The following is a 15,230-nucleotide window of genomic DNA, read 5'->3' on the forward strand; positions in this document are numbered from 1 at the left end:
TCACGCCCTGACCATACTAAAACAAAGACATAACAACAGAACTAAGGTCAGAACGTGACAATTATGGATCCCCATTACCTTCAATTAAATTAAATTCAAATTTATTTATATAGCCCTTCGTACATCAGCTGATATCTCAAAGTGCTCTACAGAAACCCAGCCTAAAACCCCAAACAGCAAGCAATGCAGGTGTAGAAGCACGGTGGCTAGGAAAAACTCCCTAGAAAGGCCAAAACCTAGGAAGAAACCTAGAGAGGAACCAGGCTATGTGGGGTGGCCAGTCCTCTTCTGGCTGTGCCGGGTGGAGATTATAACAGAACATGGCCAAGATGTTCAAATGTTCATAAATGACCAGCATGGTCCAATAATAATAAGGCAGAACAGTTGAAACTGGAGCAGCAGCACGGCCAGGTGGACTGTGGACAGCAATGAGTCATCATGTCAGGTAGTCCTGAGGCATGGTCCTAGGGCTCAGGTCCTCAGAGAGAGAGAAAGAAAGATAGAAAAAGAGAATTAGAGAGCACACTTAAATTCACACAGGACACAGAATAGGACAGCAGAAGTACTCCAGATATAACAGCTACTCTGCCTGGTGTCCGGCAAAGTGCTTTCTGTGGTGGTGGGGCAGCCAGCAAAAAAAGAATGGAGAGTAGGGGTTGGTAATGCTCTCTAGTTGAGCTGGGATTGGCTCAGTGTTCTATCATTCATGGGGACACTATGTCACTGCAAAATCTATGGGTAGAGTTCGAAAATTCAAGCCTCTTGGGTGCTGCCATGCTCTTACATTAGAAGTGCCCATCCAAAAAAGCTCAAGGTCATTGGCCACAGATGAAATGATGTCCATTCACATTATATCTACAGTAGCTTTGATTGATATTTTTTTTATTTATCCTTTATTTAACTAGGCAAGTCAGTGAAGAGCAAATTTGTATTTGTAATGACGGCCTACACCTGCCAAACCCAGACGAGTCCCTCTGGGACTCCCAATCACAGCCAGTTGTGATACAGCCTGTATTCGCCATATAAAGATAAATTATAGATAAAACGTATCAGTGCTCATCGGCCAATGGACATAAACATTACACAACAAGTTGGAAACTGCACATTCAACAATGAGTTCTAAGGCGCCACTGCGGCCCCGTGTTCGATCCCAGGCTGTGTCGCAACCAGCTGTGACAGGGAGACCCCATGATGTGGTGCACAATTGGCCCAGCGTCGTCCGGGTTAGGGGAAAGTTTTGCTGCCGAGATGTCCTTGTCTCATCGTGCTCTAGCGACTCATTGAGGTGGGCCAGGCTTCTGCACGCTGACCTCGGTTGTCAGGTCGAGTGTTTCCTCAGACACATTGGTGCAGCTGGCTTCCGGGTTAAGTGGGCAGTGTGTAAAGAAGCGGTGCGACTTGGCTCTCGACCTTCGCCGACTCCGTAGGGGAGTTGCAACGATGAGACACGATCGTAACTACCAATTGGATATCACGAAAAAGGGGGTAATGCCATGCGCCAGAAAAGTTTGAATACATCGGCCATGCTGTCAATCCAACATGACTTCTGTCGCGTTAGAAACAACTGGAAACTCGGAGCTGGGAAATCTCACATATCAGTGAGTTCAAGACAACTGGGAACTAGCTCCGACTGGTAAAATTCTAAAATGAATTCCAAGTCAGGATTTCTAGAGAAGGACCCTGATAATTTGTTCCTCCCTCATTAGTCTACTGTTCTGACTTGTTGGTGCACATGTAGCCTATAGCCTGTTTTAGAGAAATGTCAACATCGAATATTGTAAGTGCTTTCATTGTCTGCTTATATGCCCCCTTTATTTATCCTACGGTTCTGACTTGTACAGGGAGAATAGTGTAAGAACGTCCCATGTTCTGGATTCTGTCGCTGTACATTTCAAAAGTTCTGAACATATGTGCTATATTGACTATGTCTGTCCTAGCTCGCTCATTAACGTCTTAATCGAAATGATGGATTGCCTCTTATCCGCTCGTCTTCCCATTATGCCATAGTTTGTACATATTCATTGTTAGTAGAAACCACATTTGTTTAACTTCTTGATTCTACTTGAGACGCATATGTCTCAAGTAGGCACCTGGAAATGCAAATGCGCTACGCTAAATGCTAAATGTACTCGTTAAAACTCAAACCTTGATCAAAATTCACAAGCAGGGTATTGAATTAAAGCTACACTCGTTGTGAACCTAGCCAACAAGTCAGATTTTTAAAATGCTTTTCGGCGAAAGCATGAGAAGGTATTATCTGATAGCATGCACCACCTCAAAATGCCTGAATGCGACGTAAACAAAGACTCTGCTTATCCGACGCAGCACAAAACGCAGAAATAAAATATAAAACATTCATTACCTTTGACGAGCTTCTTTCTTGGCACTCCTATATGCCCCATAAACATCACTATTGGGTCTTTTTTTCGTTTAAATCGGTCCATATATACCCAAAATAGCTTTCTATGGAAGCTGTGTCATTCAGAAAAAAACATTGTTTTTAAACGCTGCGTCATTTTTTAAAATTAAAAAAGTTGACGATAAACTTTCACAAAACACTTCGAAATCCTTTTGTAATCCAACTTTAGGTATTAGTAAACGTTTATAATCTATCAAAATGATTACAGGGCGATGTATATTCAATAGCTCCTCGTCTGCAAATCAATGGCTGCCAATGTCCACATTTACAGCGTCCTGGTGGAGACTGGAAGAAACGGAAGCCAGATAGTTGGAATTTCCAACAAAAAATTCAATTGAAAATGATGACAATGGCGACATCGTGTGGAATTTGTATGAATTGCATGCAGGTCGATATTAAATTTTGTCCTCTTTTAACAACCCATGAAAGTAACTTATGGAAATTATTTTTAGCTTTCAGAGAGCAGTTTTTCTTGCGTTTTTCAATGAAACACACGATCTGTTATAGTCACAGCCGTGATTTAACCAGTTTTAGAAACTTCAGAGTGTTTTCTATCCACACATACTAATCATATGCATATACTATATTCCTGGCATGAGTAGCAGGACGCTGAAAAGTTGCGCGCTTTTTAACAGAATGTTCGAAAAAGGAGGGGGTAGAAGTAAGAGGCAAGTCAGCCATATCAGCTATGTTTTTTTCAAAGGCAGTAAATGAGGCTGATTGAACTGTTTCGCTGCTTAAAAGGCTCCGCTGATAGCCAGGTGTAGCAGTGGTAAGCGGTTGGGACTCTGCTGTTGGGACAGCTCTATGTAGGCCATAACAGTTTGTGGGCACCGTTTGTCACCATTATAGTGAAATTAATGTATTGTTAAGTGTTGTGGCTTTGCTGGCATGCATAAAACTTTTTTTGCCCCACCAAGATTTACATGCTAAAATCGCCACTGAGTGTAATACATAGCAGAATGTCAAAAGTCTGGGTGTGAGGCTGGACAAAAACAGTGCAAAACAGTGAACTCCAGACATGAAATGCGTTAGAAAATAAAATACATATTGAAAGCTGGAAAAAAGTTTAAAGTAATTTTAGTCTCTACTAATGGATGTGAAATAATCTAAATTAACACGTACAGTTTATTTCAATAAAATAATAAACTGTGTGTAGGCCTAATATAGTTTACTTAATTAAAATACATTGTAATTTCCCCTCTCACCCTTCCTTTGGCTCTGCAGTCACTACTTTACTTGCCAATGTTGCCAATGTTGAAACCTTCAAGAAAGGAATTGAGTTCTTACATCTCCGGGTAAGTAGAAATGCTGCCTTCATTGCCAAAATTTGGCAACGTGGTTATCAACAGTGTACGCAGGGCAGGCAACTGTCTTGTAATTCATGTAGCTGTTCTTTAGCCTATGGTTTAAAATAAATGTGTTCATATGGGCAGATTTTAAGGCTTATACAGTGGGGCAAACAAGTATTTAGTCAGCCACCAATTGTGCAAGTTCTCCCACTTAAAAAGATGAGAGAGGCCTGTCATTTTCATCATAGGTAAACTTCAACTATGACAAAATTAGAAAAAAAATCCAGAAAATCACATTGTAGGATTTTTAATGAATTTATTTGCAAATTATGGTGGAAAATAAATATTTGGTCAATAAAAAAAGTTTCTCAATACTTTGTTATATACCCTTTGTTGGCAATGACAGAGGTCAAACGTTTTCTGTAAGTCTCTACAAGGTTGGAACACACCGTTGCTGGTATTTTGGCCCATTCCCCCATGCAGATCTCTTCTAGAGCAGTGATGTTTTGGGGCTGTTGCTGGGCAACATGGACTTTCAACTCCCTCCAAAGATTTTCTATGGGGTTGAGATCTGGAGACTGGCTAGGCCACTCCAGGACCTTGAAATGCTTCTTACAAAGCCACTCCTTGGTTGCCCGTGCGGTGTATTTGGGATCATTGTCATGCTGGAAGACCCAGCCACGTTTCATCTTCAATGCCCTTGCTGATGGTAGGCTTTGTTACTTTGGTCCCAGCTCTCTGCAGGTCATTCACTAGGTCCCCCCGTGTGGTTCTGGGATTTTTGCTCACCGTTCTTGTGATCATTTTGACCCCACGTGGTGAGATATTGCGTGGAGCCCCAGATCGAGGGAGATTATCAGTGGTCTTGTATGTCTACCATTTACTAATAACTGCTATCATAGTTGATTTCTTCAAACCAAGCTGCTTACCTATTGCAGATTCCGTCTTCCCAGCCTGGTGCAGGTCTACAATTTTGTTTCTGGTGTCCTTTGACAGCTCTTTGGTCTTGGCCATAGTGGAGTTTGGAGTGTGACTGTTTGAGGTTGATGACAGGTGTATTTTATACTGATAACAAGTTCAAACAGGTGCCATTAATACAGGTAACGAGTGGAGGACAGAGGAGCCTCTTAAAGAAGAAGTTACAGGTCTGTGAGAGCCAGAAATCTTGCTTGTTTGTAGGTGACCAAATACTTATTTTCCACCATAATTGGCAAATAAATTCATTAAAAATCCTACAATGTGATTTTCAGGATTTTTTTTCTCATTTTGTCTGTCATAGTTGAAGTGTACCTATGATGAAAATTACAGGCCTCTCATCTTTTTAATTGTGAGAACTTGCACAATTGGTGGCTGACTAAATACTTTTTTGCCCCACTGTATTTTGTAGTTAAGGCTAAAGAATTTATGAAAATATTCAGATCAGGCAAAAGGCCAATATTTGGTTGTTTCAATAAAATAAAGACTGTTACATGATAATAGAAACAATGGAATGGAAACATTGTAATTTTAGAGACAAAAAGTAATAATAGCCTCTATGATGAAAGGGATAGAGCCCATTTGTTACTGGGCCCTCACAACATAATTATTTACATCCATAACGATACAGGGAAAGACCCAAATGCAGACACAGGAGGCAGATGGTTTGAGTCTCATATATTTATTAAAATACAAGGGGCAGGCAATAGGCAAGTTGAGGACAGGCAAAAGTTCAATAAACAGGTTCAGAGTCCGAAAGGCATAGGGGGGCAGGCAGGTTCGAGGTATGGGCAGGCTGAATGATCAGGGCAGGTGGAACCGGGAGGGCTAGAAAACAGAGACTAGGAAAACAGGAGCACGGAAAAACACACTGGTAGGCTTGACAAGACGAATTGGCAACATACAAACAGAGAACACAGGTATAAATACACTGGGGATAATGGGGAAGATGGGCGACACCTGGAGGGGGGTAGAGACAAGCACAAAGACACATGAAACAGATCAGGGTGTGACAACGTCATTCAAATTCACCAAATCATTGGCTGCGGTTCAAACACTTTAAAAAAACACACCCTTGTCCACTTACCAGCGCTTTATGCCCTTGGGGGAATCCTCCTTGCCATCTTGGAGTGTGGTCCAAATGATGAACCAAGCAAGGGAAGTTTGCAACGTAAGCCCTTCAGCCCTCGTTTTTCGTCGGCTTTGCGAGTGTACAAATATGTTCACTCCGGGCCTGAAACTCCCCATAATTCAATTCGGACGATTGTACATCCGCTAAGAAAAGTCCGCAAAAGCATAAAAACAACATCAATGGAGAAGTCAACCTATAAGTAAAAACGAATGCAAATACGTTAGAAATTGTCCTACTAATGCACATGAAGGTACATACATGTCTGTAAAAAGTCATTATGTTTTTGTTTGGTTATCTTTTGGAAATTGTAGAAGTAAAACATTTTCCTTCTTCAGAAGTTCCAGCGAGACAGGCTAACGTTAGTTAGATAATTAATTTGATAGCTATCATACAGTAGGCGTATATTAATAATTATATATTTAAAATAAGTTAACATGCACTCATAATTAACTGTAGCGCATATAAAGCACCAACAAGCTACCGGTGGGTGCAAACACAATCATAGCGGGATGAACGAGTTACGAATTTCCGGCCAAGGGTGGTCCATTTAAAAATGGTTACATCCTCCCTCGCCCCTTGCCCTGCAAGTGTATACTCGTCAGACGTCATGATATGTCATCAGAAATGTTCACTTATTTTGAGGGCTGAGGGGATAGGGTGTGTCTTTTAAGTGTTTGGACCGTATCCCAGTGTATATAAGCCCACTAGGCTACAATGTGTCATTAAATGTCCTGAATAATACAAAGTGAAATACAGTTGGGTGTAAGCGTAACAGCCCAGGCTATCCAACACAATTTGTGCACAGCTTATGGTGTCCAATGAGACGCACAGAAAAATATGAAACCATTAACTCATTACCTTTACTCTTTCTCTGTAAAATATTCTATACTCTGATGCTTTCTCTGTTAAATCTTCTAACAATAGCAGATACTCAACATAAATGTAGGGGTATTGGATTGGATCCAACGTGGATCACAACTTCACTGGCGGAAAGCACTAGAAACCAACATATTCTGGATATTCTTCCCGCACTGGCTGCTTTTGCATCCATGATATAGGCCTATCACAACAGCTGTTTGTCACTTGACTGTCATTTAGACTTTCCCCCCTAGATAAGTTGATGATGGTCGACAATATTACGATGCCTAACTAAATAGCTCGATAACAAATGCACATCGAACAAGTAGCTCTATTAGCCGTTAATAGTGCACAATCTCACATACTCAATAATACTTATGTCCCACTGATGGCCCATAAAGGGGTGTTTTTAATGAATGTATTAGTAGGCTTAGGGATCACATTTCAAGTTATTCGCCTAACCCAATTTAATGTATTATGTCTAAAAGAAAGGTAAAGAATGCAGCACATTTTTATTTATTTATATAATATTCTGCCAATATGACCGAATTTACATAGGCCTATAATATTCTGCCACCAGCCAGCAGTCATTTACCAGAAAATTGCTCATTTGCGATGTTCCCCAGACAATCGCAAAGTCACCGACAAAAAGGAGTTGGGTTCTACGGCAGCCTTTGGGACACTACATGTCAATATGCTTCAGCGAGCTGTCTCTAAAAGAAGCCAAAATCAACGTACGGTATCCCTTCAATGGATTCTTTCGGCATAGATGAACCCACTCATTAAAACTCACCAGCTTATTCCACTACTTTAACCCTATCTGATCCTACCCCAGGCCAACGACACGATATGATGGGCACTACCACTCAATACAACCTGTAAATCTTCTGAAGTCAAATCTCGTACCCCCAAGGACTTCTCTGCAGCTGCCACCACAACATATATTTTCTGAGACTTTACAATCCATCTCTGCGGTAAAGTTGATCACCATTGCTAAGAAGCCAACCATATATCACTCATTGGTCTATCCCTCTTTTCTGGCACAGATCTACTGTTCACATGGATCCTCTGAGAATGCATGTCTCCACAAACAATAGTGGGACAGAAACGGCTAAAGATGTCATAATATCAAATAGAACTACAAATGCTAGATAGAACATAACACATCTATAATAGGTTTCTACTAGTACAAAACACATGTACAAATAAAAACTTAGGTGTTAGAATATGGATACCATACTCTCAGAAACAGAGCAATACAGCCAAAAAACGGCATACAAAAATAAAGAAATTGAAAACATATGCAATACAATATATACATGTGTTTTTTAAATTATTTTTATTTACCTTTATTTGATCAGGGAGTCAAACTGAGAACAAGGTCTATTTTACAGAAGAGCCCTGAATTACATAAATGACAGAAAATACACACATCAAAATATACATGTATAATGCAAGCAGAAAGAAAAACACGGTCATAAAAAAACAAACACATTCATGGTAATAAGGTCCTCATTCAGCTTTCTGAATTACACTAGCGGGGCCAGAACATTACATTTGAGTACATTTTGAAGATTGTTCCACAAATACAGTGCAAGAACTAAATTCTGATTTTACCAAAATAATTTTCAAAGTTAGCCATCCCCGAGACCGGGTGTGGTAACTTGTGTGTCTAAAGTTTAGTAATGATGTTAGGTAGAGTGGGACTTTTTGTAAAAATGCTTTATAAATGAAAACATAACAATGTATCAACCTACAGTACGTGACATCAGAGGGCCATCCAACTTTCTGGTAGATAATGCAATGATGAATACCACAACTGTCGCCCATAATAAAGCGCAGTGCGCTATGATAGATAGATCCTGGTTCTACATAGCTTTCTAAAAACAACTAGATACAGGTAAAGGTTATGGTAACCTGTCCGGGTAGTATCAGGACACACCAGTGGCGTCATGGATACAGGACACACTAATACCTGGGAGGGGGCTATGTTTGTGGTTAACATGCTGACAATAGGAATTTAAAACATTACCCTTATATCAAAATCCTAAATAAGTCATAATCGCTGTAGGGTTAATGAAGTATCGATTCAGAATAATTCTCTCTGGCAGAGTTTACGGTCGTTTTTCTCCATTTCTGCCCTTGCTGCCCATTGGCTGTGACTAAGGAGGAAGTACCACAATCTGCTTTGCCACTCCTGAAATTTTCCCCTGAAGCGTATTTCTGCCGCTGTCTGATGCTTCTTCCTTTTCAAATGTAAACAATAGGTGTATATTTTGAAGATCATTTGAAACAGCGTCTCACTGTTTCACGTTTATATACTTGAACAGATGAGTATGTGACTGAGAAACAAATCACACAGTTCAACATTTCTGACTGGGTGTGTGTAGGAATTACAAAACCGATCACAAAGCAGATCACTGAACATCTCTGAACAAGAACAACCTGTAGACTCGTGAGTCGATCTTTTTCTCTTTGATTATAGACCTCATTAAACTACAGACTTCACTTATCTAAGAATATGGTAGCTAAGTGAACATAGTTTGTTTTATAGACCTGCTTGTAAATATGAAGGGAGAGAATCCTTAGGGTCATTTTGAAAGGTCAAGTGAAATAATCAAAGGTTAAGTCTGATTAAGTGTTTTTACACATGACAAATACATTTGAAACAATTTTAGAAGAGATTGTCATCTACCTAAACCATATCACATTGCAGAACAAAGCGGAAGAGCAGGTTGGAACTGTATTAGTAAAGGGTAGAGATTTGAAGTTACTTGTTTAAAATACACCTCACCAACCATTGTAAAATGTCCATAAAATTGTGTTGTACTGAGACCAAAAGTGAACTATTGACAGACACAGACCTGAGGTGGGTGTGTATGGCATGAACGAGAGAGACTTGATAGTTGTCTTTCAGCTACAGGGTAAAAGCAAATTAACAAATAAAAGTCTATTTTATAGATAAAAGCAGACTTGTCCCTCTTGAATAAGTTAACTGACATCTCTTACCATGTTGCTTGGCCCTGTATCGTCCGCTTCCCCTTTGTTGTAACAGGATTTGGTTTACAGTTCTGGGCTGGCATACACTTTGTGCAGTTGTTGCATTTGCTATTTTCTCATACTTTCTTCCTGTACACAAAACAAGCTGTTAAGAAGTAAAACAAGCAGTTAACAAGTAAAACAAACTGTTAGTAAGTACAACAAGCTGTTAAGAAGTAAAACAAGCTGTTAAGAAGTCAAACAGACTGTTAAGAGGTAAAAACAACCTCTTTTGTGTACAGGAAGATTCAATTGACTTAAAATCATTCAAAAAGTTTTTTTTTTTTGCAGAATGCCCAAAATGGTTTCTGGAGTTGTACGCGTTGTCCTTTTCTCGATCCTTGGTATAGGAGGATTTCTGACGCTGTTTGTAATGTACTATCAAACAGCTCCATCTCAGATCTGCCCTCCCCAACCTGCTTTGCCACGTCATTACTCAAAGCCACCTGAGAACAGCTCCTTGTCTAAGAAGCAGCCAGAGCCAGACAAGCCCATCATGCTGTTGTGGTTCTGGCCTGAAAACCGCAGGTTTGATTTTAGAGATTGCACCACTTTCTTCAACATTGATGGCTGCCAACTGACAGATGACCGGTCTCTGTACAACAAGGCAGACGGGGTGCTCATCTTTCACAAATCCATCAAACATGATTTATCCAACTTGCCTCCATCACCTCGACCACCATTCCAGAAGTGGATCTGGTATCATGTGGAATCACCTACAAACACAATTAGAATACCTGGTCTAGAGAACCTTTTCAACTTGACCTTGAGTTATAGGGAAGATGCAGACATCCCTGTACGTTGGCGCTTAACTGCAAGGAAAGGCCAGGGTGAGGACTTTGTGCTGCCCAAGAAGGATAAATTAGTTTGCTGGATTGTGAGTAACAATAACCCTGCAACTGGAACAGCAGTAAGGGATAACTATTACAGAGAACTTGTCAAACATATTAAGGTGGATGTCTATGGAAAAGCCTTTGCAAGATTCTTGAGATATGAGGACTACTTCTCAACACTCTCCAGCTGTAAGTTCTACCTCTCCTTTGAGAACTCAGTCCACAGAGACTACATCACTGAGAAGCTTAACGGACCACTTGCAGCAGGAACTGTGCCAGTAGTTTTGGGCCCACCGAGACAGAACTATGAGGACTTTGTCCCGGGAGATTCCTTCATCCATGTTAATGACTTTCCCAATGCAAAAGCCCTGGCTGAATTCCTCCTGAAGTTGGACAAGGATGATGAGGCATATCTGCGCTACTTTCAGTGGCGTAGAAACTTATTTGCTCAGCAACATCTAATTCAACTGAGTCAAGAGTTCATCCAATCTATTTGTTATGCCTGTGACCATATAGGCAAACATAAGGAGTACAGGGTTGTTCACGATCTTTACAAATGGTATTTGGTTTAATTAGTCCCTTCTGATGAGCTATTACCATCACTGGTGTAGTCTCCCTCCCCAGATATGAATATGAACAGGTCATAAACCATGACTAACAATGTTTAGAATTACAGGAAATTAGCTGTAAAACTGCAAAGTTCTCACTCAGCCTTATGGCAAAGTGTGTAAAAAAGCACAAAATGTGCTTGAAAAATGTACAATTCTCTAGCATGAGATCACCTATTAAACTTCACATGTTTTTGCGAAACTGCGTTAGGCCACTGATTATCATCATATTGTCTGTATGCTCTTTTTCTTGAGGAAATCTATTTGTGGAATGTACAACTCTGCTGTACAGACCCAAGTGCATTCAGCCTCATTGCGATACATTGAGTTTCATTGTAGGTCTATTTGGCGGGGAAACAGTGAAGCCAGCTGTAGCCTATTGCCTGTTTCTGTTCATTAGTTTTTTCTAAAGTAAATTGAAAACAAAGCTGTGTCTATTTCTTGCTTTTCATTCAATCGTATGGCTGTTACTTAGGCTTTGGTCTAAAATAAATTCGTTTAGAAGGGCAGATTTGAAGGCTTCTATGTTGTATTACAGGCTAACGAGTTTGTGAAAATAAACCGTTCCTACGGAAATATTCGGACCTGGCAAAAGGCCGACATTTTTTTCGTTTCAATTAAAAAATGTATACTCACATGACAATAGAAATGGAAACATTGTGATTTTATAGACACAAATTATGAAAGCGATGGAGTCCATCGGTTACTGCGCTCTCACCATCATCAATATCATTATTTACACTTTTGAAATTCACCATTTTTTTAAATTTATAAATACACAAATGAAAACATTGCGGTATGTGTAGAGACAGTAAAATATTATATTTCTCAGACGTTATACGTGTGTCAAATCATTCCTGCACCAACATTGTTAGAGATGGGGGTGATTGAAGAGGAAGAGATGTACCAAATGCATAATGTGTGTAGGTTTGAGTGAGAGGCAAGAGAGAAAATAGAGAAGGGAGGTGGGAGGTGCCTGATGAATCAGGAATCAAGGGTTTTGCACCAAATATCAACATTTAAAGGTGTTTATATTCTGCTTGTATAGTTGCATCTGTGCCACGGACTTAGTCTGGCTTTAAATGTCTTCAAATTAACAATTGATATGTTGGATTCACGACTACATCTCAACGAAAAATGAAAGAATAGGGATAAATCAAATAAACTTCATTTCAAGTTTGATTTAGTTATATTATTTAACTTGATTTTCCTCTTCAATTGTTTATATTTGGTTGCATTGACAACCAATCACAATTCAATATAATTGTTTTAATACATAAATAGCCTATTAACTTGACCATGTGTTGGATTAACGTCTCCAATTGAACCAAAAATAAAAGTTAAAGAATGGGATTAAGCCAGTGGCTCAGATGGAACTATCCAAGCAGTAGATACTGTACATCTCCTTTAAAATGTTGATTTTTGTTTACGTTGTCAAGTAAACAAAATTCTATATTACTTTTGTAATCCAGTAAATAGCCTAAAGTTAAGGCTGTCTTACAAACTAATGTAACATTCAACCTTACAGTGAGGAAGACATCCATAGCCACATTGAGGTTTCCCGGAACTATACATTATAGAGTAATAACGCATACATCTGTTTTATAAATCAACACATTATCTGGCATTGTTTTTCCATTTAAACTTTTAAATGGTTGTCTTTTTGAGTGGGTGAATAAATCTTGTAATCTCATTGATCAACATCACTCTCAACCAAATATTACCCAATTATCCAGGTGGAAATGACGTGGTGTGCCCAGTGAGTAGAACCTGCAAGCATTGTGGATTTGTTTGCTAATCCTGCTCTTCATAGTTCAGTGAAAATTCCAATGTTTACAAATAACTTTCCTGACCTCATTCGACATGTAAACAAAGAGTTCCTAGTTTATATTATATTGTACGCTAATTAGTAATGAGTACCGATATATAAAATCGACTGTATATCGATATTAGTTCATTTTTTTCGATGGACCTAAAATGAGTAAAATGAGGCTCTATATCGTGTTATAAAATATGCGAATGCGTGAATGTTATATTTTCTGATAACTTCCATGTCTCCTTAAAGTCGAGACTGCTATGATTATCCATCATCTCTCTATGTGTAGGGTACAATATGCTGCTTCAGCATATGGCGCGTGGAGAGAGGAATTATTCTTTATTTTATTTTGTATTTTATTATTGGCTGTTGCGAAAGCAGCAGCTACTCTTCCTGGGGTCCACACAAAACATGAAACATGACAGAACTTTAATAGACAAGGTCAGCTCAAGGACAGAAATACATACATTTAAAAACGGAACTCATAGCCTTCACATTGTTTTACAATTTAATCTCCCGATCACAACTGGTCGCTATCAGAGTCCAAATAGGGCGGCACACAATTGGCCCAGCGTCGTCCGGGTTAGGGGAGGGTTTGGCCGGGTAGGCCATCATTGTAAAATATTAATTTGTTCTTAACGGACTTGTCTAGTTAAATAAAATGTTAAATTAACGTGAATAAAAAAAAAAAACATCAATACACACAGTGCATTGTGAAAGTATTCATACTCCTTGACTTTTCTCACATTTTGTTTTGTTACAGCCTAATTCTAAAATCGATTAAATACGTTTGTTTTCTTCATCAATCTACACACAATACCCAATAATGACAAAAGAAAAAACAGGTTTGAAGAAATCTTTGCAAATGCATTAAAAAAAGAAAGAAATTAAAACATTTACTAAATATTTAGACCCTTTGTACTTTGTTGAAGCACCTTAGGCAGGGATTACAGTCTCGATTATTTTTGGGTAGGATGCTACAAGCTTGGCACACCTGTATTTTGGTAGTTTCTCCCATTCTTCTCTGCAGAGCCTCTCAAGCTCTGTCAGGTTGTATGGGGAGCGTCGCTGCACAGCTATTTTCAGGTCTCTCCAGAGATGTTCGATTGGGTTCAAGTCCAGGCTCTGGCTGGGCCACTAAAGGACATTCAGAGACTTGTCCCAAAGTCACACCAGCATTGTCTTGGCTGTGTGCTTAGGGTCATTGTCCTATTGGAACATGAACCTTTGCCCCAGTCTGAGCTCTCTGGAGCAGGTTTTCATCATGGATCTGTCTCTACTTTGCTCTGTTCATCTTTCCCTCTATCCTGACTAGTCTCCCTTTCCCTGCTGCTGACAAACATCCCCACAGCATGATGCTGCCACCACCATGCTTCACCTTACGGATGGGTGCCAGGTTTCCTCCAGACGTTACACTTGGCATTCAGGCCAAAGAGTTCAATATTGGTATCATCAGACCAGAGAATCTTGTTTCTCATGGTCTGAGAGTCCTTTAGGTGCCTTTTGGCAAACTCCAAGCAGGCTGTCATGTGCCTTTTATTGAGGAGTGGCTTCCGCCTGGCCACTCTAACATAAAGGCCTAATTGGTGGAGTGCTGCAGAGATGGTTGTCCTTCTGGAAGGTTCTCATTTCGAATCTCATAGCAAAGGGTCTGAATACTTATGTAAATAAGTTATTATGCAAAATGTACACACAAAATATATGGGTCAAAAGGGGAGAGGCATTGTGCCATGAGGAATGACCTACCCAACCAGTCTGATCACAATGTGATGCTCATCAACTGCTGAATGCTCACAAGTAGGCAATTTACATTTTCTTTCAATCACTTTGTTGCAATGTTTCAAAACTGTAACCACATTTTCAATTCACTGAGTACAACAACAAAAATTCAGTCGCTTGTTCACTGCACCACTTCACTCTGGCAGAATGTATTTTTGAGCGATGTATCTTGCATTTTTTTGCTATTGTATTAACTGGTTGTTAAAACAACTAAATTGAGAAGATATCATTATGTTGTGTTTTGGTGATTAAATCGATGTTCTCATGGTACTTCACAGTACAGTATATTTTGGATCAATGGTTCTGTGGTGAAATATGTCTCCAAACAAAATGAATGCAAAATAAAAGGTTTTGAAAATAAGAATTGCTGTGTTACAAGTGTTACCAGTTCTTGAGTTTTGTACTAAGAATTTGGAAAATAGCACCAAAGCCATTGAAGAGAAAAAAAATGTAACTGAAACCACTGCCACAGAATGTTC

At 39.5% G+C, this 15,230-nt stretch overlaps 1 protein-coding gene across 1 annotated transcript; it reads left to right on the top strand.

Annotated features, from left to right (window-relative positions):
* The first annotated feature begins 8,920 nt into the window (after nucleotides 1-8,920).
* LOC139407356 (4-galactosyl-N-acetylglucosaminide 3-alpha-L-fucosyltransferase 9-like) lies at nucleotides 8,921-11,334 on the top strand. The gene has a single exon (XM_071151071.1). The coding sequence runs from the start codon at nucleotides 10,008-10,010 to the stop codon at nucleotides 11,118-11,120; it is 1,113 nt and encodes a 370-aa protein (XP_071007172.1). The 5' UTR covers nucleotides 8,921-10,007; the 3' UTR covers nucleotides 11,121-11,334.
* The last annotated feature ends 3,896 nt before the right edge of the window (nucleotides 11,335-15,230 follow it).

This window comes from Oncorhynchus clarkii, chromosome 4 (genome assembly GCF_045791955.1).
Source record: "Oncorhynchus clarkii lewisi isolate Uvic-CL-2024 chromosome 4, UVic_Ocla_1.0, whole genome shotgun sequence".
NCBI lineage: Eukaryota > Metazoa > Chordata > Actinopteri > Salmoniformes > Salmonidae > Oncorhynchus > Oncorhynchus clarkii.